The sequence below is a fragment of the Tauraco erythrolophus genome, chromosome 2, assembly GCF_009769465.1.
Source record: "Tauraco erythrolophus isolate bTauEry1 chromosome 2, bTauEry1.pri, whole genome shotgun sequence".
NCBI classification, from domain to species: domain Eukaryota; kingdom Metazoa; phylum Chordata; class Aves; order Musophagiformes; family Musophagidae; genus Tauraco; species Tauraco erythrolophus.
In genome coordinates this window covers 110016841-110042497 of record NC_141466.1, presented here as the reverse complement: position 1 = coordinate 110042497, position 25657 = coordinate 110016841, and the positions used below count along the sequence as shown (strand labels likewise).

Below are 25657 nucleotides of genomic sequence, written 5' to 3'. Positions count from 1 at the left end.
AGCAGCGGCGGGGGGGGGGGGGGGGGGTGTCAGCCCTCCCTCGCCTCAGCCGGGCGGGGGGGCAGGGTGGCGATGACGACCCAGCGGCCCTGTGCCGGCCCCCCCCTTGTTGTTGCTGTTGTTGTTGTTGCCGCAGCTCCGGCCGCTCGCGCTCCGTAACCGGCGCCGACCCCTCCCGCCGAGGGACCATCAGCTGCGAACGAACCGGCGCAGCGGGGCCCGCCGCGCGTCTCCGTCCCGTCCAGCCGCGACTCGCTCCGCGCACGGGCGGCAGCGCCGAGGCAAACGCCGCCCGCGGCCCCGACCGGCAGCAGCAGCAGCGGCGGCGTTCCCGGGGCGCCGCCGGGCGCGGTGGGCGGTGCGGCGCGGGAGTGCCGGTGTACCGACTTCGTTGGAAGAGGGGGAAAGCAATAAGTCTGTCTTTCGTTCGGGGCCCTGGATCAAAAGATTCGATGATGACTTTTCCAGGCCAGCAGCATCCCCACAGGTGGCTGCACGCCAAAGTTTAACGTCTATAGTGTCCCAAGTCCTTGTCATGTATATATTTGAAGAGCTTGCCTCCGGTACATGGGCTGATACCCAAACCAGGAGTACCGGGAGTTTTATCAAGTCAGAACTGTTAATAGTGCTGGTTTCTCTAGCACTTTGTCAGCACTTTAACTACAGACTTATGTTCTATTAAAGCCATGCTTCCCATTGTTCCCAGTCGCTTACCTCCTCCTGTTGAGGCAGTTGTCGCTTATTTTTTTTTCTTCAGTCGCTTACTTCTTCTTTCCTTTGGTTCCTAATTCTTCATGTTTCCGATAATATCTTTTGCATACCCCCCTGCAATCAGGGGGGGCCAATATCTTTTTCCAAGTTTTAATCCACGCTTCTCGAAGAAGCTTCCCAACAACGACAATGCAACGTCCCGTTCCATCGTCTTACCGCGACAGTGGATCCTACAGATCTTCCGGCTTTCCCCTATAGGCCGCCTGTATGTAGATCTGCACGGCTTTCCCCGATGGGCCGCCTTAATGGATCCTGCGGATCGTCGGCTTTCCTGTATAGGCCGCCTGGGTAGATCCGCCCGGCTTTCCCCGATGGGCCGCCTGAGGTCGCCGTCCCTTCTCCGCTAAAATAACACTCGTTCAAAACAAGTAATAAATGTCCCGAGTGAAACGATGAGTCCAGCTCATTTTTTCCCGTCCCTGTTCGGGCGCCATAATGCGGAGAAGGGATTTGGAGAAGTACTGAGACGACTCAATATGAGTTAGCTGCAGGAAGTCTCCTTTATTGCGCAGTTCTTATTGCTTATATAGACAGTATTTGCCAATAATCCTGAGACCACACCTTTTCTACACCATTATTGGATGATACATACGCTTGTCATATTTAACAGCTTATTTCAAACAGGTACCCGCCTAGCGAAGCTCTGCTCTAAGCAAACACTACTCCCTTATCATACTGCATAGTTTTCTTATCCTTAACTTCAAGGGCATTCTGCACTTGAGGCCTAACTTTAGAGCTCCAGTCTCTATTTACACAGGATTTTCTTCGTGCAGTCTCTTCAAGGATCTGCACTCCGACAATGTGTCACCAAGAAAACAAAATGATGCACTAAAGCTATTGGGAATAAGAGAATATTCACTTTTAGTGTTGGTACATTCTTCTATTTCCCCTTTGTGCATCACCATGCATTTTCCTCTCTCCTCAAATAACATTCAAAACTAATTGAAAAAGTTAGTATTTTCTTTTACCTATGTGTTGCTATTTGTTTGGGTTTTTTTTTTAATAAGAAGGGTTTGGACCTCTAGACATTGCTATAATATTAATAAATAATAGTTATGTGAGCAGCTGAACACGGGAACAAGAAAGGTTAAGCACTAGACATGCTTCTTTGCACTAGGTGATAGTAAATTTCATACTCTGCAACTGCACTTTCTCATACACAAGCTTATTGTGTTAAAAAGGGATAGAGAAAGAAGAAAGAATGAGTATGCCTTCAGAGATATGGGATTAAGCAAAATCCTTTGCATGTGAATAAGGATCTTAGCTTTGTTTTTCTGTTTGGCTTCAAAATTTCTCAACAAGAGCAACTTGGCTCCCATATAGCTGTGTGCTCATTAATGCAGGATTATGGTCCCTTTGAAACTCTTTCTGACAGTCTTCACCTCACAGTTATAAATGCAGAACTGGATATTTCTGGGTTAAAGGATCAAAACTCAAACTGAAAGACAAAAGACTGAAATTGCGTAGAGCTATAATTATCTCCAATGGGCTCAACGTACCAATTAAGTGCTGCATTCTACGTTTATTTACACCACTTTCTGTTCAGAGCTACCTCACTGATTTTGACTGAACAAAACATAAGAAAGAAAAGCTGCATTATGTCTCAAATTATTTCATGCTAGATTTCCGTATGTCAGAGATGACAAAACTGAAGACTGATCTTTTTGGAAAAGAACATTTTACACAAAGCTTCTGATGATGTTCATATTTGCAATGTGAAAGTTCTAAGTGTTTGCTTTTGTAAGGAAGTATAATGTGTTACGACTATATTTCTTTTGAATTCCAAGGTGAACGTTAAAAAAATTCTTGAAAAAAAAGAGACAACTGTGTATGCCCTTCAAAGTAATTAGCAAGTTTCAACAGTGATTGGTACAAAACAATTATTGTCATTGATCAGCACTGAACAGATAATTTTAAACAAAGTCATTGTGTGCTCAGCAGATTACAGCTTGTTAACGGGCAAGTTCTAAATGACCTCTTAAGCTAGTCAAATCAATGATGCATATTCCTCATTAAGTAACATCAAAATGTAAGTGGTCTTATAAATAATGTTTATTTTAAGCACTAAAACAAATGGCAAAACCTTGATATATCAAAAGCCATCTGCTCATGGAAATTTTTTTTTCCATAGTATTACTTTTGTTGCTGAAAATTTATAGCAACCTTAAATCTTTTAAGGGAGAGAATCATATTCTCGCCTAGTACTCAAAACTGAAATCGATTAAAACAAGTTCTCGGATTTAATATGAAGGTGAAACTGATAGTTCTGGTTATAACTAAATGCAAACCAGGGAGACAGAGACTGGCTTCAAAACGATAAGCATATCTGTGCCCTCAATGATACTTCTACGGCCAAAATTGGAAGCACCTTTCTAATCAGTGACTATAAATTGAAATAAATATTGTAATCATAGAATCATAGAAACAGTAATAGTATCATGAGACAAAATGAAGTGGTTAATAGAAAAACATACACAGTTATTGTTATATTTTCAGAACACTGAAGTATATTACTCGTGAGTCAAGCTCACAATGTGTGAATATGAGGCACTGTCAGCTTAGGAAACTTAAAGTCTGGCCACATATCTTCTATGAAGAAACTTAACAGGCCTTATTCTCTATTGTCTTGAACCTCGGTTAGTTCTTCAAAAACCAGATGACAGAAGAAAAAAACCATTCAATGTTTCAGAATGGTAGCATTTTAAATCTGCTCTGCAGATATGGCTGCACAAGATTTAGATAGAGGAGAATCGGATTCTGACATTTGCAACTAAGGAAAGATCTGTTCTATTGTTTTCTACTGTTTTAAATTTCCATTTAAGAAAAGGACATGACTGAAAAAATGGTACTTTGAAGATTTATATCACCTAATGATTCAACATTATATTTCCATTACAAATAAATGAGAACACATTCAATTTCTTTTAAAAATGAAAGACCAAATGCAAAACTCCCTTTGACTAGAATACATAATTACCTCTGAAATTTGGTCTTCAAATGCCTTCTTAAAGTACACAGCCAACTTTTAAGACCTGGCTTGCATCTTGTGTTTTCTCACTGATTTCAGCTGCATGAGTATATAGCCTTTATCCACTATGGAATACTTTCAAACTAGCTAACTAAGAAATAAAACAACAAAAAAGTGCATTTCTGAGGAATCAGATTGCTGTTAAACACTTTCAGCTCTCTAACATGCACCAAAAGTAACATTCTATTTTGCGCCTTTGAGAGAACCAGCACTAAGTCAAAAACCTGATGAGAACATATCTCTTGATTCTGAGTTATTCTGGAACCAGAAAGGCCACAAAATTAAAATCCATTCTGATAATCTTCCTACTTTATAGGAGTTTGCTTGGGTTACTCTTCATCCCCTCCCCCATTCCTGCATTTGGTAGAATTCAAAAGGTAAAATGCCTTGCCTAAAAGGTATAGGCCTCTAAAGTAAAGAAAGTTTATTCCACAACATAGAAGAATTAAGTAAGATAAAAAGACTTCATCCTAAGAATTATCTCATGTCCTTCCCATGTTTGTTTTACATATTCATTTTAATGCAGTTCCAAAGTCGAGGAAAAAAAATGCTAATTTATAGTTAAATATATTTTGCAGTTTTCTCCATAACAAACTTCATTTGTTCAAGTTCAAGGACTGTTTATACTCTTCTTCATCTAGCAAAATTCTCTCATAATATCATCAATGAGATCCATGCAGTTCAACCTCTATGTTTAAGCAATGAAATTGTCCTGTGATCTCTGAGTAACTCTTTTGAGATTCAATACACCAAATGGTATGTGTGAAGAAAAGAAAAAGCCCTATGGTTTGTCAGAATTGTAAATATATGTTTACATTTGTAAGAATACTCACAGATAAAATGTTTGCGAGTTTTATCAGCATCATACACGGTAAGGTACGATGAACATTTAATAGTGCAAGACATGCAGATGACTTAAATTCAGCTGCAGTTTTCAAATACAACCCAGACTACTGAGTGTAACTTTAATTTTTAACTATGTACTATTTCCCGCTGTTGCCATCAGCATATCAATCAAGTGTATATTATTCTGGTTTGCTCATTTTATTAAAAGCAAATTCAGAGCACAATTGACTTTTCATTTGTTTAACAAGTGAAGAAATATTTACCCTGACAGCCATTTCATTGTAGAAATTCATCTTCATAATAAAATATGCTGTCTGTGAATCAAGGAAAAAAAAAGATGGCATATATTTCAGTTACACAAAGACAGTGCTCCTATTTTTACATATAAAAGATAAGAATCTTTATACATAATACATAATAAGAGTTCTAGGCTTAGAGAGAATAAAATCAAACTTTGTATTGAAGAGATAGGCTCCCTAATACATAATGCAGGCTTAACCAGAAAAATCTATGGTAGTCAAACTAGGAGCTAATGGAGATATATGATCATAAAATGCTCTCCGCTGAGTTTGATAATCAATGGTGCTCTACTGAGAGTAGAATAACAAAGCAGAAATATTCACAAGTGCTGGTGACACATAGTATTGTATGATTTATTCACTGGGGTTCTTTTAGCCAAAACTCACAGAAACATAAAAGGAATTCATATTTCAAGACGTCTGGTTTAATGAAAAATTCAAAGAAATGCTGTCTTCAGTCGAAATCGTTCAAGGATACGGATGCAGTGATGGAGCAAAATTGTGCCTTCCAACCATCTGTACTAAATGTTATGTACTTAGCTGCCTCCCGAGTAATCCTTGGGAATTTTGTTTCATTTAATATTCATTTTAACATCATAAAATCATAAATACAATGATACCATGTTACAGTGAATCCCCTGATATAGAAAACATTTCCTGAAGTCCTGGTTTCCTTCCAATAAAGCAGAATTCCTCTCATAGTGAACGAATCCCCTATTATACTAAGCAATCACTTGGCAGCATAGGTTATTTTAATGGATACATCACTTTAAACTAAGCTTTCACATCTGTTCCGCCCTCTAATTACAAATGCAAAATGAACATAATTCACAATTGTATCATAAAAAGTAAAATATAAGTACTTTGAATGCAAGAGTATGTCCTTTATTTAGCACAACATGCAGCTTTTATGTGTTTCTCATGTTTTAGACACAAATCAAAGGCAAAAGTGCTTTCCCCTGATATAGTGATTTTGTCCCCCATGGTAAACAGGAATTCACTATAAAAGGGTTTCACTGTAATTAGTGTTATTTGAATTGCCTAGTCTGATCCAAAGCAAATTGTCTGTGGAGAGCAGCAGGACTGGATTATTTATCAACAGTCTGGGCAATTAAGAAACAGTTGGCTGCAATATGTTATTTACAAATGAACACAATGATGCTACTTCATTTTAAATTCTCTTTCTTCATTACATTAAGCAAGGCATAATTCCTGCAGTTTAATTAAGGTGCATTTTAAAGGCTCACTTTAATATCATACCAATCTACTAATAATGGAAACAGTAGAAAAGATATTTCTTATATTAAAGAAAAATGCACAACTGCTAAATTTCAAAAAAAGTTTCACGTATATGTGCAGATGTATGCACACATATACATGTATATACTAGAAGGAATCTCTGCCCTAAAAGTATGAATTAGAATAAATAGTGGACTCTATCTTCCCTTTTGTCTCCATAAATGTTTTCTGAGTGATACTAACTGTAGATAGCTAATATTGGAATGAAACAATGGTTGCCAGTTCTAAGTGTATTCCTAAACTGTTTGATTAAATTGATACAATTTTGCTTTGCAGCTCGTTTGGTCTTTCTTTGAAAGGGAATGTAGGAGTTGCTGCACCACCAAATAGATAAAGTATATTTTTAATGGAAATTCCTAAGCTTAATAATGATCATCAGATTTCTGTCCATGAATGATTAAACTAAACAATCTCACAGCTTTTTGTTTATTCTTCTCATATTTAAAGGCCGTGAGCTCTTAGGTCTGAATTCATCCCATTTCGCTGAAGAACCTAAATTGAAGACCTAACATCATTATGCTCTTTGTATCCTCAATACTGAAAGACAGTGAGACAGTGGGACCACTTTCCCTCTGAGCTTGACAAAGTATTGAAGAACTCTGCAATTGCATCTCTGTCTACTATTTACCAAGACAGTCAATGGCAACTAGGGTCCTAACTTGCGTACCTCACTTAGGTGTGAGAGACTCAGGCCTTACCCCATCACTACTTGACGAGGTCACTCACGATAAAAAGGAAATTACACCTTCCTGCTTTTACTCAACTTTGTTCTTACTCACAAGTCATCCAAATGCAGAAGTGCTCATATAACTGTCTCACAACCTTATCCTTGTGCCAAAAGCCAAAGTCTGTGTCACCATCTAGCTTCTTTTGCAAATGGATTTGCCCTGTTTTCTAATCCTGATTAGAATAATACATATTAGTTCTGCTATTACAAGTGATGGAGAATGTGTTCATCCTTATTCACAAAAGCATGTGCTTTCCTAGTAAACAAAAGATTCTTTCCTGAACTGAGGCCTTCTTATTGAGAAAACTCCTTTCTTACACTTAAGTGGAATTTCCTGCATTTCCGATTGCCTCTCATTCTTTCACTGGGTGCTCATTCCAAGATGATGCTGCAAGGTTGACTCTCATCTCACCCTCATGCACCATCTCCACTTCTGAAACGTCAAGTCTGTATCTCTCATGTTAATATACAGATCTCCCAACTAGTTTACTTTAAGTCTATGATTCCAAAATATATTTGAAGCCTTTGGGGAAAAACTGTTGTACTACTTTCTCCTTTTCTGTTTAAAAACATGTTTGGGAATCACCTACAAATGTGATCAGAACCTGACTGGTGTTTTCTTTTTCTTTAAACAGTTAATATAAAGTGACAAATTCAAAGGAGAACTAGAAATTTGAGAGTAGATTGAGAGAAGGAACCAACACATAGTCTAAGTTGGGAACAGGCTTGCCTTTTTTTTTTTTTTTTATCAAATAGGCATTTGTCTAATTCCTATTGGACTGAGACTATTTAAAACTGGTTACTGAGTTGAAACTAAACTATTTAGGGTGGTGTCAAACTACATCACACAAAATATTCACTTTTTTCAACTTCACCTCCTTCCAAAGTGAGCTGAAATTATGGCCATCATGCATGCTAACTTAAAATAACAATGAAATGCTACAATTCCCTTTGCTTTAACAAGTGATTTTTTGACTTTTAGAAATATTGTGAAAAGAAACAGTGACATACAGTTTGATTCATGTTCTGGTGTTTGCCTGGTTTTAAAATTCATACCTTCCTGCAAGTATTGCAAGACTTTCAGAATCCAGTACAGCCAATATAACTAAGTTATTAAGAAAACCATAGGAGTGCAGTTCTCAATTTTAGTTTGAGATTAATATTAGGAAACAAAATTTTATACCAAAGCACCTGTATTTAGAATATAGAAAGGCACATAAATTTAGTCATATAAAGACCATCAATATTTTTTTATTAACTTAATGTATTTTAACAATAAAAGGAAGAGGCACTAGAGGAGTAACAAATGAAATACTAGTAGTGATGCACATATGGACAGCCAATCTGATGAGCCTCAGCCTTTGTTATTTTCCGCATCAGTAGCACTCACATTTCACAATTTTGAATATAATCATTAAAATGATTTATTATCAAGTAATCATGGGTATTTTGTGCATATGCTTTGCCTTGTTTGCTGGCAGCAGATACCAATCCGATCATCATCAGCGGACAAATTTTAAAGTGACCAATTTTTTTTGTATTTTGGCAACTATTATGTCAAATGTATCATTGTGTTTCGCAATCAGGAGTCATTACAACAGTTATTAGCAAGAGTTTAGTGCAAACGTTAACTGATCCTTTAACATAAAAGTTGCACTTAGCTCCTGAGAAGATTTTTGTTTCTTTTTAAAATATTCCAAATTCAGCCATTGATTGAGTAAAAACAGTGTAACAATGAATACAGAGAATGAACTTGAACTCTATACTGAAGTCCATGTCAAAACACACAATACTGAATATAGCAGTCCAAAGGGAGGAAAAGGTGTCTTTTTATCTACTACTTGCATGGCTTTCAGGTTGGATTCCAGTCAGGCTGTCCTATTTAGTGCTCTCCAATCAAAGAGGCGAGTGCAAAATGAAGGGAAATGTGAGGGGAAAAGGTGGTTTTCTATGCTGATTGCTGTACAATTTGTAAGCTTGATGCTGAGATTCTGTTTCTCTAGATCCCTGGCTAATATTGGATAAGTCCTGCTATCCTGAAACTGAACGAATTCATAGTCTGATTTAGAAGGTGTATATTAACTCTGGGCTTGCACGATTTTTTGTCCTACGTTATTCCAGAGATCAGATCTTTGTCCTGCTTAAGACCTCTTAAAGACCTATGATCAAATGCCAAAAACTGACATGGTTCTTATTCTGAACTTGAAAAACACAGAAACACGTAAATCGCCTTGTTTCTGAAGCAAAATTCACCACTCTACAACGCTTTAACTATGAAAAAAAAGTAGAACTTGAGTGGAAGTCATGAGCCAACTCTACCTACAACATTGCCTGAAGCATATCTAAGCCATCCACGATAAGCAGTTGTCTAACCTCCTCTTAAAAACCTGCAGTAGAGGGAGTTCCACATCTTTCAGCAGTTATGTGTCAATGTTTCACATGAAGTTGATTTCGTCCTTCCCTTTTCCCAGCAGCTGTACAGATCCTTTCTTCTCATTAACAAATTTTAACATATATTAACATTATCATGTCTCTCTTCTTCTACAGAAGCTTTTCTAGATTAAACAGACCTTCTCTAAACTCAGGGACAACATTCAACTTTTTTTAAAGCAGAATCCAATCCAACCATGCAGCTATCTGCCCTGTATTCAGTGTGTTTCAGAAGGTAGACTGAAAACCATAGCCTGAAAAGATGACTCATAATTTATTAGATAACCCAGGTAAATTACAAGAGATAAAATCTTTAATTAGATTACTGATCGGCTTGGGGGAAAAATAGTCAAGCTTTCAGGCACAGAAGTTCTGCTACTTGAAAACGTAGTTTAGTAGGAGGTATGGATTTTACTCTGCAATATATGAGTTATTATGGCTCAATTTTTTTGCTTTTTCTTGACTTGTCTGTTTTGACTGAAACACAACAATTTAACAAATTTAATCAAGAATAAATGACTAAAGTTTAAAACTATTGTGAAATATTAACATAAATTGATAAATTAGTGAGGTAAACTACATATTAAAAACTTAATTGTTTTATGTTAAAGGCAAATTAGTTTCTTAATCTCTTAAACCTGTTAAAAGAGATTTAAGCTTGTGTGCTATCATACACTTTTGCTATCTTCAAGTCCGTCAAAGGGATTAGATTGACTGTGACCTGCTGTGTGCCTTAAGGCAAAACCTCAAATACTTCAAGGTTCATTAAGTAAGAAATTTAAACCACTAAAACAGAGAACAGCAATATGTAGACACATTGGCTTCTTTTATTTTCAGAATTAAAAGTTCTGCCAGAAAAAAAAGAGCATCTTGGAAAGCTGCAGTCCTGCAATTAGCATCATGTGGGCACGCTTCTGCCTGAGCAGATCTCATTGCTGGTTTCGGGGCTAATACTGCAGAGCTGCAAACATTTAAACACTGACTTATCTTGACTGTTGTGAGTAGGCTTACTGAAATTAACGGTGCTATTCATGAAAGTAAAATTAAGTACATGTCTGTGTGCATAAAGGATCAATTTTCAGCTTTTTAATTTCAAGATGAGTAAATGAGTTACTTCATATGTATTCTATTAATAACAAAACAAAATTTTTAAAACTAGTTTTCTACCTGCACCATTTTTCTGAAGTATCTTCTGCTTTGATAACCTCTCCACCACTTCTGTATAAAAATCACCATTTTGTTCAGATATCTAAAATGAAATAATTAACAAAATAGTTATTATTTTGAGACTTTACAATACAATTTCACTTTTTACTAATATTAAAAACAATGCATAGTGTATTATATCCATACTTATCCCAATCAGATAGCCACTGCAAACATACTTTATACATATACGGGTATGCATATATACATTTGCACACATGTACACACCTATAAACCAATACATACATAAATTTATACCTATACATATACTTTGATTTTGTAAAAATTGGGTTACTGCAAACTTACCTATATACTATTTCAGTTATCATTACAAAAGTTTAACGAAATAGAGTTACAAATGTAATTTGTGTGATAGATGATTGTATTTTCATTAATGATTTTAACCAACGTATCTGACTGGTTGAGAATTTTTTCAGTAACGTGCAACTTTTCCACAGCTTTACAATTTTTAAATATTTTACAAAGCCCACAGATAGTTGAAATTTTAATAGTAAGTAAATCTTTACTCTGCCCTTACTATTGACACTTTATTATGCCATTAAAAATTCCGTAATTGATGTCTCACATCAATTTTGCAGAAAATAATGCAATCATTACTTTGGGACTGCCTAGAAAAAGCTGTATAGGGGAGCATTCATACCACGTAACTCTAGACATCAAATGTAGAAGCCTTGCAGTACAGCTAGAGTCACTCAGTGGAGGCAGTCTTTTCCAGCAGGTAATCTGAAGGACTTAAACGAGAGGGTAATTCAGAACACTGGCAACTGGCTATATTGAGCCTGTGCTCCTAAGTCAGACACCACATCCATCTTTGGAAAGAGGACACTGAGCAGGATCACTCTGTACACAGTTGCAGAGAAAATCCTCTTCTATGTTCAGCTAATTTAGTTCTTCTTTAGGTCTTCTTACATTGGTCATTACTAAACAGAAATGTGCATTTGGAAGAGCATTTTCCTACAGGATAGATTGGCAAAGAAGCTTGAGTTTTCACTTTCTTTTGCAGCATGCTGTTGTTACTCGTGTGCATCCTGTGACAACACACTTGAACCAGCAACAGAAAACAGATTACGGGAGCTTTTTTTAACAAGCACACATAATGACTGTAGCTGATCTTTGTATGAGGGAAATATTGGTCATTAAGTGATTAATGTTATTTAACCTAATAATTCTTTAGGCTTGATATAATGTGTCTGGATGATACATAATGACTTGCAACAGGCAAGAGGTCAAGCTAGAAGATGTAACAATCCCTCTCCCTCACAGCCTTAAGTTTTATGAAGACACAGAAGTTCAAGCATGAGAGTTTGACCAATTGGTGTTATGATCATAAAAAATGGAGGAGGGTCTCCTGAGAGAAGGGACCAACCATAGTGTTTCCAAAAATGTATATCTGTATCGATATGGCATTTTACAGAACAAAGTAATTGTACATTATCTCTGTTTTATAAATGGAGAAAATTATGTAAAGAGAGATTTAAAAAAAAAAAATTACCTGGTCAAATCCATCAGTAGAACTTAATTTTCTACAATACAGAGTCCAGCTACCATACACTCATTAGGCATTTTTTTTCTGTAATGCCCACAGTAACAGAGATAAGAAAAGTCTCTGCAAATGGCATATCTGAGGGACATCTTTTTTATAAATGATATTATGTACCTATTCTTAAGTTGGGTTATTTCCATGCTACTTATTAGCATCATGCCATTTTAATTTTATTCAGTTCTGAAAACAAAAAATTATTATTTCTTACAGTGACAAAACATATTTAACTCTATTCAGAAGGAGAATAACAAGGCTTGGGTTTTTTTTCCCCAATGCTTCCATTTTATTAAAATTAAATAACACCATCAGAAGTTTTGCTGAAAAAAATCAAGATTTAAATACAGATTAAAAGAGACTTAATATACTACCTCAGATAGGCTCGGACTCTGCATCCTCGAAACCAGCTCTGGATTTTGACAGCAGCTTTGTATTTTATTTGTCTGTCTTCATCTACAGATCTGATAATATAAAAAGTAGCAATACTTGTCAGCAAGGTAATTTAGTACCCAAGCGGAAAAATTCTTCTAAATATGTCTCACTGATGCAGTTTGTCATTGTTTTCACCAGGTTTTTCACTTTTTAATGCTACATAGTTAAATTATAGTGCAGAATAATATAATCTACATTAGTTGCATATTATGAAGATAACAAAGACAAAGAGCATCACTATTTGTAGATGATGTAAGGTTTGGGAGAGTGTACTTCTTATTCCCATACTATGCTGAATATCCATGTTAGCATGTCATGAACTTCTTCTATTGCATGTGAAATATATGGATAATGCTTTAATTATAATTAGGCCTGAACTATAACAAAAAAACCTGTAGCTATGCATAAAACTGTATATCTACATGATTATTAAATGAATCAATGATGGTCAATCTTATAATGGTAAATTATCGATTGAATAATTAAGAAGCATATATTAAGGGTGAGATCTAGTTCGAATATATTGCTTTATGACTGATACAAAATATTTTATTTGTTTATTACCTGAACAGTGATAGCATCAATAGCAGAGACAGATACACTCCTTGCCTGTAGATTTTTTTAATGAATAAGAGCTGATCTCACAGGGTGAAAGTACAGAACTTTGACCTTTTAGATAGTTTCTTAGGAAGGAATTTAAAGAGAAGAAATATGAAAAAGAAGAAGATGTGACTGAAGGAAAGTGAGATAGAAATGTGTGATAAAACTATTTTGAGTTAGAACAACGAAAGCATAGAAAAGAAACTAGATCTGGAAATTTCCAAACTTTAAAAGGCCTGGAATACCAGGGTAAGAAACCTTAGCATGGCTTAAAAGAAGTTGGGAAGTAGAATCAAATGTTGTTAGCAATTTGGATAGATTCCCAAGGGACGACCACGGGAATCTTTTACATGGAATTATAGTAGTCAATGCAACAGTTTATTGAGTCTTGACAGGACTTTTCACAATGGGAATTAAAAGACAGATTTTGGAGATAATGTAGAAACAAAACTGGCAGCATATTGGCATGTGCTGCAGACAGGCAAGGAGGGAACAAAAGGAAACAAATGAATTAGAAAATATGCTAGGATTGCAGCATTGATTAATATAGAGGCTAGAGGAATTAATGAAAAAGGGAGGATACAGAAAAAGATTAAGAACTTTTTTTTAAGTTACAGGAGAATAAAGGTTGTCTAGATAGATGCTTGTGAGGGAGCTGAAGATGCAAGAGAGATGTAGATGGAGAATTGGTGACTTCAAGGAGATTTTCAGGAACTATTAGCTGTCAAAGCTTTGTGTCAAATGACACAGTACAAGGAAAAGGCAGGTACACAAGTGGGAAAGAAACACAAGTAAAAAGACCTCATCAGAAAGTCAGAAAATAGTTCAAAGACATAGTCCTTGCCTTGTTTCTGTGACTTTGTCTATTAGGAGAACAGTATTTGTGACAAAGCTAAAAGTCATGTAAGGAAAATCATGACTCTAAGAGAGATTAAGGAAATATATGAATCTGGAAGAGACTTTTCCTTGGGTTCAGGAAGAAATCATTACTATGATGAGTTTCAATGCTGAGGTGTAGAACTCAGCTATGAGATCACCTCTAGCTTTTATTTATTTTTTTATTTGTTTGTTTCAAAATGTCAATAACTGTCAAGTCTTTGAACCTAAAATAATATTTTAATTTTCATGATTTTTTTTTCTTTCACATTTTTGTTAGGAACATATTTAACAAATAGTTTAATCTGTTACATCTGCCACAAAAGAACAATTAGGTTACTGTTAATTAGTTTTTTTAACTAGTTGATATTAGTTAGCTCTCCTAAGAAAGTGTTGTGTCAATATTAATTGCTTCAGTAAACACCAACAAGATTAATTTTTATCTGATAAATTAGGATTATCCTCATTATACTTCTTCAAAAATGAAACCCAGATTTACTATCAGAGATCAAGAAGCATTAGCTCCATTTATTTTATATCATCTGGTGCAACATGTGCTCTCAAATCACATTAAGTGGGCACAAATTTTCATCATCTGACATGTATCAGACCTGTCCGGTACCTGGAAACTGTGGAAAATAGACTTTTTAACCTAAGACCACAAAGTAAGTTAATATCTAAGCTGGCATTTATGCCAGATAGCTTTCTTGTTCCTTTCTTGTGCAGCTTCTTAGGAAGTAGACACATCCAGAATAGTTTTACCTAGAAGTAAATGATTTTGATTAAAAGGGCATGAGTGATTTGGCCCTGGGCAGGCAGCCACAATTACAGCCTGGAAATGGAGGAGATGTGGGACTGGCCATGTCAGAGGTGATGGGCTCCAAAACCAGTCCTATTGACTTGGCAAAGGCAACAGTTTGCTTCTGGATGAGCCAAAAATTTCTCCTCTATTATTCCCTGTTAGGTTTTTTAGTTGTCATTCTGTCTTGCCTGGCCAAGTCGGTTTAGTAGGCCTTGTAAAGTTTATTGAAGCAGACCAACAGACTTGTTTTTCTTGCAGTATAGTTCCACAAACACTTTAAACTGGCCCTGCCAGCAGAAGAAGTGGTTTAAGGTATAAGTTGCTAAAGCTGGTGTCTACCCTTCTAATCAGATTGCATAGTTGTCATACTGTTTGAATTCAGCTTTTAGAGTCACAGATACTTCTCCAAGACTTTACTGGATGCTAAAAAGGCTGATCTTTGGAGGAATCTGGTATTTCACAGCAGAATACTGACTTTGTAACCAGTTTTTTTTTACAGCATCATGTATTTTTATCCAAATGCCCTCAAATTAATTGTGGATGAAGAGTGACTGCATAGATTACACTGACTCATGTGCTCATGGCATTCCAGATTTGGCAATTTTAGCAAATCTGTTACATGAAAGAGTTGGGGTTGTTCAGTGTGGAGAAGAGAAGGCTCCAGGAAGACCTTCTAGTAGCCTTCCAGTACCCAAAGGGGGCCTACAAGAAAGCTGGAGAGGGACTTTTTACAGGGGAATGTAGTGATAGGACAAGGGGCAATGGCTTTAAACTGAAAGAAGGTAGATTTAGCTTAGAGATAAGGAAATTCTTCACTCTGAGGGTGGTGAAGCACTGGAACGGGTTGCCCAGAGAAGTTGTGGATGCCCCATCCCTAGAAGTATTCAAGGCCAGGTTGGATGAGGCTTTGAGCAACCTGATTTTGGGGAAGGTGTCCTTGTCCATGGCATGAGGGTTGGAACTAGATCTTTAAGGTCCCTTCCAAGCCAAACCATTCTATGATTCTATGATTATATAGATAAAACATAGTTCTGAAAGGGAGATTAAAGCTGTTGTCTGACTTCAAAATCCAAATGCTTTAAAAAGACTTCAAAAACCACTGCTAATTTGACACATTTAAACACCCAAAACTTATTTGTGAAGTTTAAAATTTAAATAAGGATCTAACAAAATCTGTAAACAAGATACTCTGATTTGTTTCATGATTTTGCTGACAGCTATGTTGAAGTAGCCCAAGATTTTCACTCTAAAGAACAAAGATCAGATTACTGATCAGCCCTTCAGTTGCTAAGCTGGACTGTTTGAAGCCTCTCATTTAAATTCTCGGCTGAAACTCTGCATTTCAAGAAGCTGATGGATTATAGCCTATTCTTAAAAGGGAAACAATTCATTTTTGGAAAGCTCTGCCAAAAAACAAATCCCCAAACATCAAGCATGCTGCCCTCCAAAGGATTTCCATGTCTGGCTCAGCCTGCTCTTTCTAACCCGAAATATGTGAAATACAAGCAGAGTCTTCTGTAATTGATGCTTGTTTAGTGAACTGCTGCGTGTACAGCCACAAGAGTACAAGCTAAAGTTCAGGGAAAGAACAGGAAAACACAACACTTTCTATGCAGGCAGGACTTGAACTCCATGCAACTTTTAGTGATGTTTGGGAGCTTTGTTATTCATGACGATCATGTCGTAATTGGATTCCAAAACAAATGATTCATTAATTAGTAAAGAAAAAAAACCAACACTCTACCACTGTGTTAAATATGCTTTTTTTTGCCTTTTTTTTTTTTCTGTTTGAGTATTAGCATTACACGTAAAGCAACAGCAAGGCAATTGCATATAAGGGTTTACAGGACAAACCTATGCAATACCGAAATGGGTCTGTGAAATATGTCCATTTGATTAGTGTCAATATGGGACAATGGATGGATGTGCAAATAGGTGGCGAGGAGTAGGGTGTGCTTATTCAAGATAAGTGATTGTCTTAGTTTAAGATCTCTGTGAAATGCAAAAACGTAAACCTGCGAAATGCCTCATGATGCTGCTAACCACGAGCCCCAATTGTGAAATGCGTTCCCCTGATACATGGCAATATAGAACAATGTTAGGGCCGCACAGTGAAATATGACCTTCTCTGTATATGTAAACCTTTAACCATTCTGTTCATTCTTCTATAACCGTAGTCCTAGAGAAAGCAGAATGGTATGTATATAGTTCTCACTTCTTGCAAAAGCCACCTAACATTTTGGTTTTTTTTTTTTTCTCTTCTTCTTTTGCTTTACTGCCAGTTGCAAGGTGTTAGACAAGAGGGGCCTAGGGGCCTGTATGCGCTTAATCTCTAATCTCGCTTAACCACTTTTAAGTTAGCTTACTTAAGTCATGTATCTGCAAGTTGCATAACCCTTGTGTAAGATAAGCAGGAGCCAAGATGGAGAACAAGGATGGTCCTGATGACTTCGCAGGGCAGAGTCATGATGACTTCACTAGTTTTCTGGGGTGGTGAAAAAGTCATCATGAGGAAGACATACAGCCTTCATCCCTGAGACCCCTACTCACGACCACCAGGAGACACTGCGAACGCGCAACTGGCGGGGTTAGGGGTGGAGACTATGGAGATGACTTCTCTGAGCTCATTGTAATAAGACTACCTCTTCTCAGAAATAATTAAGAATATGTATTAGTAAAAGAAATATAATCCAGAAATAGGAACAATATGGTGTGCATCTTGGTGGAGCGGAGACTCCCGGCGCATCCAGCGCTGTTTGCTTGCTTTTATTCGCCTAATAAATTGTAAACTTTAATTGGAGTTCTGTTTGGAACTCACTCATTTATCACAGATCTTAAAACATTTTATTTCCTAAAATCTGATCTGGTAAAAGTTGGCCACCACCATCTTACCAGTCAGGAAACTCAGCAGCACAAACTGTCCCACTCGGGGAAGAGAAGAGCAACAGGTGATCCAATCGATCAGCCCGTCACTCTCTACGTGGGACATTTCGGATCTGTAGTAGAATAAGCATCTCCTTAACTTAGTAGAAAAAGACAAAACACGTCCCAGGTACTAGAAACTCCAGCCACACAATCTAATTTAGAAACGAAGCTCAGTTTTAAACAGAGTGGATAATAAACATCAACTCGCTCAGGAGCTGGGGTGTTCTCTGTCAATTAACTAATAAAAAAAAATTAAAAAAAAAAAAAAGTGGTGCCTTTCAGAAGATAAACTAAACATCCAATGAAAGTTACCGATTTGACCCAGGAGGGCCGGGGCTCAAGTCCCGCCTGCGGTGGTTCGGGACCGCTAAACCTCTGCGGAGAGCGGCGGGGCCGGAGCGCGGGCGGGAGGCGGGAGGGCGGCTCCCGGGGCGGGAGGGGGCCGGTTCCCGGGGCGGGAGGTGACTGAGCTCGCGAGGCTCAGCGCTTCTCGGGAGTTTCCAGAGGCTCCTTTTTCCTCAAAATCGGCAAGGGGCGGGGAAGAGCGGGACAGTGACTGTTTTCAGTGTGTAAATGGACCTCTTAAAGAAACTGTGCCGCCGTCAGCAGATCGCTCAGATCACTCTGGCAATATTTTGGGGGAAGGGGGTGGGTGCTCTCGGCAGGGGTTTTGAAGCTAAACCGTATTCAGCGGGAGTGCCGCCATCTCGTTACCGGTAGAGACCGGCGGCTGCCCGCTCCGCCAGCCCCAACCCAGCACGAGGAGGTGCGCCTTGCCCAACACCGGCACGACCCGGTTACCTGTTCCTACGGAAATACTCTTCCCGCAGCTCCCATAACCTCTCCTGAAGCCGGGCCAGAGCGGCCATGCTCCCTCCCGCCCTCACGACGCCGCCACCATGGCAACGGGACCGTACCATTCGGTCCGGGCACGGGGGAGGCGCTCCCCACTGCAGCGCTGCCGGCAGGGAGCGGCAGGGCACCGGCGGCAGCGGGACCCCCGCCGAGCTGGACAGGGACAGAAGCGGCGCCAAGACGGCGATGGCCGGAGGTGATGCGGCGTCCCCGGGCGGCGGTTCGGAGAGGGAGGGGAAGAGGGGAAATGGTCGCGCCCGACTTCCTCTCGGTGCCGCAGCTGCTTCCGGGCTCTCAACATGGGGGACTGAGGAGCAGTGCTGGTCGTCCGCGTCCTCCCCTCCCGGCTCTTGCTTGCCAGTCCCCGCCGCTGGTACCTGCCCGGTCTCCCCTCGGCCCAGTCTCTGCGAAGTGGCGCCAGCCTCCCCGGGGAGCGGCCGGGGGAGGCGCCGGGTTCATGTTCCGGGTCGCTGAGCCTACCCCGACCCGAGCTCAGGCGGCGAGACAGAGCTGGTAAGCCCAGGCCCGGACGGCGCGGCGCGGGGGGGACATCTCCGCCGCCCCCTCCTCTTTCGCGGGGCCGGGGCCGGTGTTAGGGGGAGGGGATCGGAGGCGCCATCTCCGCGCCGTGGAAACTTGGGAGCAAGTGCTGCCGTCGCCCCGGCCGGCCCTCCCTGCTGCCCGGCGGGCTGCTGGGCCTTTCCTGGCCTGCGCCCCGCCGCCGCTTACGTGGAAGGGAGAGCGATCGGTGTTTTCCTCTCTGCTCAAAGCCTCCCGGGGCAGAGGCGCTGGAGGCCCCGCAGGTGCCCCGGCACGTCGCAACGACTCGCCGCGTTCGCAAGTAAGGGGTAGGCTGGAGGAAGAAACTTCCCCTCGTTGCTGGAAAAAAAGGACAGCAGGCAGGCGATAAATCAAAGCTTTTGTTACAGGCTGTTTCAGTTTCTTGCGTGGGTTTGGGGTTTTTCTGTCTGTGGTAGACTCTCCTTTCAGGCCTTTGCAGCGTATGGCGCAGAAACAACCAGGCGGTGTGGTTGCTGCTGGGAAGCTGCTTTGTTGCAAACCAAGAATCAACAAGTGCAGCTTTGCCTGATGAGCAAGGAAAGTACATGGAGTTCTACTGCAATAGAGTTCACAGATTTAGTGTTTTATGCAATTCCAAATACTAGCACAGTGACCCCAAAGGCTATATTGTTTTTGTTGTAGAACTGCGAAGAGGGGAACTTGAGGAAAAGTGAATTTTGTTAATAGGCTGTGAAAGTATAAAGAGTGGTAGTGGAGAGACTTGATGGACGCAAAATGTCCCAGGCAACGAGCTAGGAAGCATTTCATTTCCTTCATGAAATGTTGGGTATCTGGTGATATGTTGCATGTCAACTGATGTGTATAATTTCTAGTTCATTTCACTTTTATTAGTGGAAGTGGAGATGAGCGTGGTGGGGTTTTGTTTGTTTTTTTTTTTCTTGAATGTTGGTAATTTCAGGCTATGTTATGTACAAAGACGCCTGCCGGTAGAGTTCCCAGATCTGAAATAGATTTTCTTTTATGTTGTTCTTTGTGGGTTTTTTTTTCTGGGGATGGGGAAGAAGAGGAAGAGAAAGGCTCTGCACTTAGTTTTATTGCATAGGAAACTCCTTTCCTCTTCCACTTCTGCTGATGCCACTACTTTTTTCCTGTGGGTATTTTCATGGCTTCTTTACATTTTTCTAAATGAGAAAGCTTCCAAAGAGGGATTTTATTTGCCCAGATAACGTGTTTACTAGAAGTTTGCCAGTATTGCTAGGCATGCAAATTTGCCTGCTGTAAATGTAACATTACTTCTATTGATGTAATTCAGAAAATTTCAGAGAACTAAGTATATTCTAGTGGCAAAAGTATTTTTATTTCAGTACTGATACTGCAGGCAGTAGGAAGATTGCCTAAGACACTTTGAGCTTTTATCAGTACTCAGAAAGGTTTCGTTGTATACTTAACCTGTCATTTGTCTTTAAATGTTATTATTTCATGTCCACATAAAGTAACTTAGTTCCAGAGACTTAACAATAGTGTTCAACCAAACAAGGTGTGGGAATTTGGTATGTTCTTCTGTAATCGTCATCGGACAGTCATGATTTTGTTTGTGCAAATACACGGCCCAGAGGAATTCAGTGTAGAGAAAATTATTGAAGTCTTATCTATAGGACTGTTAGTTTAGCAGTTCTGAAGGAAGATCTGTTAAAAATCTGACTACTCCTCAGAGCCACTCTCTTTTCTTATCCTTATACATAAATTCTTTCCGAAGCTGTCTGTTAAAGGAAACTCACTTGAGCGAGATGCAGGCAAATGCTTTTTTCAATGTTTAATACTTGATGTAGAAAACCAAGAACTTTTGGTTTCTAAAAACACTGAGATGCTAAAGAAGTGAGTAAATTCAGAACAGCCACAGAGTAAGTGTGCTCACTTCGGGTGGTAAAACTCCTCTGAAGCTGAATTTTTTTCATTTATATTGGGAATACGTGTGACAGTTTACAAAGAGTTTGCATTTTGGGTACTTGCTGGGCACTCTGATTCTTTTGATAGTGACTTTGGTGCTATAGTAGTGTATTACCATCATTTGACAGTTCATGTGATTCTCCACCTTGGCAATTAATTAATGAAGTCATACTTCTGAAAAGGGCAAGCATATCAGTAAATGACAGCAATGGGATTGCAAGAAATGCTACCCCTCATGATAAATTGCTCCAAATCTCATTTCTGGCTGACCATTTCATTTGTGTTAGAGCCTTATTAAATGCAGTTCATGTCAGCATCTTTCTGACAGTATACCATGGCTCTATACTGAATACTTCTTCGCTGCTAAGTATGAGTAGACTTTATAGTATTTGTTGTTGTGCCTTCTTAGATAAGCAGCAGTTGAACAGAAGTCAGATGTACTTATTGCAAGTATGTCTGGCCCTAATCTTTTAGGGGTAATCAGTTAGTAAAATTTCATCATTCCTCAAATACTAGTAACTTTTTATTTTATAGGGCAAGTGTAAGGAAGTTCCAAAACTTGTCTAAAGAAGTTTCTCAAATACAGAGTAGGTACCAAGAATTGATGTGTAGTATGTGATTGGAGGGATAAAACGTTGCTAGTAATTGTCTACAGTTAAATGTGTGGGAACTGTATGTTTGATATAGGAAAGAGTTCATAGAAATTTCCAGCAAGTGTAGTAATTTTCATTTTTTTAAAACTCCTCCTGTACTTTTATTTTGTGAAACTGATTCGTATACATTCATAACTGACTGCAAAAAAGGAAAGTTGGCATACCTTGAGAATGAGAAATAGCCTGGAATTTTGGTTTTGTTTTCTCCTTTTGAGATATAGATGTACTCCGACATAGTAACTTGACTTGCCTCAAGAGTCCTCAATTCTTGTAACTCTTGACACTAGTTTATATGAAACTCAAAGTAATTGTGTTTTCTGATATTTGATTTCTGCAAGTTTCTGTTCTGACACTGTCACATTTTTAAACTTTATAATATGAAAATTACATTTCTATTAATTTCCTTTGATCTATATGTCGGATTTACTGAGTGTGTTGCCAGTGCATTGTCTCTTAGCCTTTATAGGAAGCACTGGGCAGGATCCTCAGAAGTGGAAGAGTAGGAGGGTTCTCCATAGCTCGATAGCTAGCTGCTATGCCCCCCAGCAATGGTTGGTACAGGATAGAATGCATTTTGGTTGTTGTGTAGCTTTGTGTACCTGATTATCTAGTGGACAATGCCTAAGGACATAAATAGATATGGATGTGGAGCTGGATGCTTCATGTCCTAATCTTGGTAATGGCCATTTGATGACAGGCGAGTTTAAATGATCTAGACACAACTTCTGTTTCTGATATATACCATAAGCTTCTACATGACGGAGGTTTATCAGTTATTTCCTCATTTACTGTAGTCTTTTGCTGGCTATTTAGTACTTTTAACTGTTGTGTTGCTCTATTTTGCTTCCCCATTTGTGTATCCCAAGAACCATGACGGTTCTCTTTTTTTGAATCTGTAAATTCTTCAGGCAAGGTGGTGAGATTTATTATCTGCTGTACCCTCTCAAATACTTGCACCTGTTTAATCCAAATTTCAGTCACATTCATCAATAAAGCAGAGGTCTCAAAACTGATGTTTCTAAGGCTTTGTGAAAATAACTTCTGAGGTGGAGAAATAGGATGCCAGTTAGTACCTGTCTGAAAATAAAGGTACACCGAGAGTACAACCATGTCACGAGATGTCAGAGAATCCGTATGAGAAAAAACTATATAAAGTCAGGTTTTATAATCCCAATGTTCAAGGAACTACTTGATTTTTTTTTTTTTCTTGTACTCTTAGTTTGTGATCAAGGTGGGTTGTGAAAGCAGCAAAAATCCTGGTTCTTTTCAACACTGATGAGACACAGAGGCAGCATAACTTTGGCTGCAGGAAACGCCGTATCTATTTAGCAGGAAAAGGTTTAGAACTGGAAAGTAAATGTAAATGTAGCTGTTGGTTTGGTAAAAGATATTGCCTCTCCTTACAAGTTATGCAACTAAATTAGCTTTCCCATCAGTGTGTAAGTGTGTGTTAAATATTTTGTGATCAGTCAGGGCTCTACATTGTTATATGCTTTAGGTGGGAAGTGAACAGAAATGATACTTGATTTTCACTGAAAAAGCAAGTGCCTTTTATTTTCTTTAGGAGTTTCAATACGAATAGTAATGCTGAACCCAAGCTGTGAGCTGTTTTGGAGTAGGTGAAAGCGGTTACAGTTTCCTGCAACAGTACTTTTATGGTCTGTTCTGGTACAGGTTAGAGAGGAAATGGGTCAGCCTTTGGTGAACTACATTAAAATTGCTTCAGATAAATGTAAAGGTCAGTGTAGGCAAACTAGGTTTTCTTACAGTAAAGTAGAACGTTCTCCTAGTAAAGACATTACAGTTTATTGCTAGCTGTGGGCTGTTGCTGTAACAGCATTTTTATAGCCTTATGTGAGTCACGCTAAACTATGGCTCAGCTCAATATTTTATGTACCTCAATATGTTGTTCTACATTCCTTATTACACCCTTTGAAGTTTCTCATCTTGCTGAACGTGGTTGATACTCACTCGTAATGTCTTTAATACTTCTTGTAGTTATTTTTCAGTCTATTTCAAATGCAAATATTTTTGATACAGTAACATCTGCAGTGATGATTAAAATTACTTCATAGGTTTGGAATACAAGCTTGACATCTGGTTGTGAACAATGGAGGAAGTTGCAACACTGGGTTTGTCTGATAAATAATGCTGTAATAGACATACATTTGAGTTTTGGAGACAGGTTTCAGATTACCTGTTTTATCTAGTTGCTGTTGCTGTGGATTTTTTTTGGTTTTTTCTTCAATTATCACAAGAGAAACAAAAGCTCCAATAAAATAAATCAAAAGAGATTTCTTGGGATTTCAGGAGGAGTTTTAACGTGAACCACTGGCATGTTGAAAGTGCAATGTGAATAAAAAGCTGAAGTAATATGTGTATTGTATTCTTAATATATTACAAAGAAGCTTCCAGTGTCCCAAATTAATCAATTCTCATAGTCATCCTAAGGAAATATGTTAAACTAATTACAATACTAATCTGTCTGATCTGTCCAAGAGGTAATGCAGTTAGGACATAGTTATATTATAAATGAGACTATGGCTGTAATTTTTAGGGTAGACGGGGTTGCTGCCCTGTACAGATCTTAGTTCAGGCGTTGCAATGAGGAGACCTTATATTCACTAGGAAATATTAATTGCAGGAATGTGTAAGATTCAAAGTTGTAGTCTGATAGAAAGTAAATGCCTTACTACTCAGGGCCTTTTGAGAGTCCTATTATCCCTTCACTTCAAAAACACTTAAGGGTGTTCACTCTTAAGTTTCATCTTTTGATCTGGCACCATCTGTATTGATAGTACTTTTGGGGGAATTCAAGGAAAGTTTAGATCAGATATATAAATCCAAGCTGGATATATTGTTTTTGGTCTTGAAGTATTTCATAGAACTAAAGAAGCTTTACAACCATACTTGTGCCATTATCTGGAGTAAATTGGTATGTCCATTCCAGGAGCTACATTGATTTTAGTGATACAGTTATCCATATGGATTAGGAACACCAAATTGAACAAATTAATCATAAACCGTGGTGCAAGATATTAGTGTCTTTGTCTTCCCTTTCCCTTTTCCTTTGTACTGCAGGGGCACCTGCAGAATGGGCCGCAGGAGATTATATATGCTAGTTCATATTCTGGCACGTTAGCAGAAACCTGTTTGTTTTGGGAGCTGAATGTAGATTTAAGCCTACTAGTTCTGGTTTTGGAGCACCCCCACTCTGTCAGTTCGCTATAAACGTGAAAGCCTGGCAAATGGGCTGGGCAGGCCGCTGAGGGAATTGATGTCTCAAATTAATCCAAATGAATGTACTGGAGTTTGTCTGTTCGAGTCTTATGGCTCCTGCTATGTTAGCGTAGAAGTATCAGAGAGCCCCTTAAATCTCAAGGGCATCTCACTTCTGATACGTGCCCCTGCAGGGATAGCTGTCTTCATGGGCGTTTAACGGTAAGGTTAGAGGGACCAGTGTCCTCCTCGTTGTGCAGTTATTGATACTGAGAAACATGAGAATATATGGGTTAATATATCTATTTAAGCATCATGCATAGAAACCTTGTAGAAATATACCTGAACTTGCTTCTACTGGTGGTTGAAATTCCTACTACACAAGCAGAACAACGAAGCAAAAACCAAACAAAACCTCCACACACCCCCCAAAAACCCTCTGCAGAAACTTTGAAAACTCAAAGAAAAAATTAGTTTTAAATAATTTTGATACCACATGTCTCAAAGTAAATTCTAGGTTCATTGACTCCCACTTTTCTCTTTCTGAATTTTCAGAAAATCATTGCTTCATCTGGAATGCTTTTTCTACTGTGTTACTTCTGTTGTTTCCGAGAAGTATTTTGGTGTGATTGTGGAGGTTTTGATTCTTGTGAACCAAA

The 25657-nt window shown here is 38.7% G+C and overlaps 2 protein-coding genes across 2 annotated transcripts in view; one reads left to right on the top strand and one right to left on the bottom strand.

Moving 5' to 3' along the window:
- SPATA17 (spermatogenesis associated 17) overlaps positions 1-18674 on the bottom strand; it is a 103189-nt gene extending 84515 nt beyond the window's left edge. Inside the window, exons 1-4 of the mRNA XM_086629486.1 lie at positions 18604-18674; positions 12539-12628; positions 10568-10649; positions 4909-4959 (exon numbers count right to left, since the gene is read on the bottom strand). Coding sequence (XP_086485612.1) covers positions 4909-4959; positions 10568-10649; positions 12539-12628; positions 18604-18671 — 291 coding nt within the window. The 5' untranslated portion in view covers positions 18672-18674. The remainder of the gene's footprint in view (positions 1-4908; positions 4960-10567; positions 10650-12538; positions 12629-18603) is intronic.
- A 440-nt stretch (positions 18675-19114) lies between these two features.
- The window catches only part of GPATCH2 (G-patch domain containing 2), a 125698-nt gene continuing 119155 nt past the window's right edge, over positions 19115-25657 (top strand). The window contains exon 1 of the mRNA XM_086629475.1: positions 19115-19170. Within this exon, the coding sequence (XP_086485601.1) occupies positions 19115-19170 (56 nt within the window). The remainder of the gene's footprint in view (positions 19171-25657) is intronic.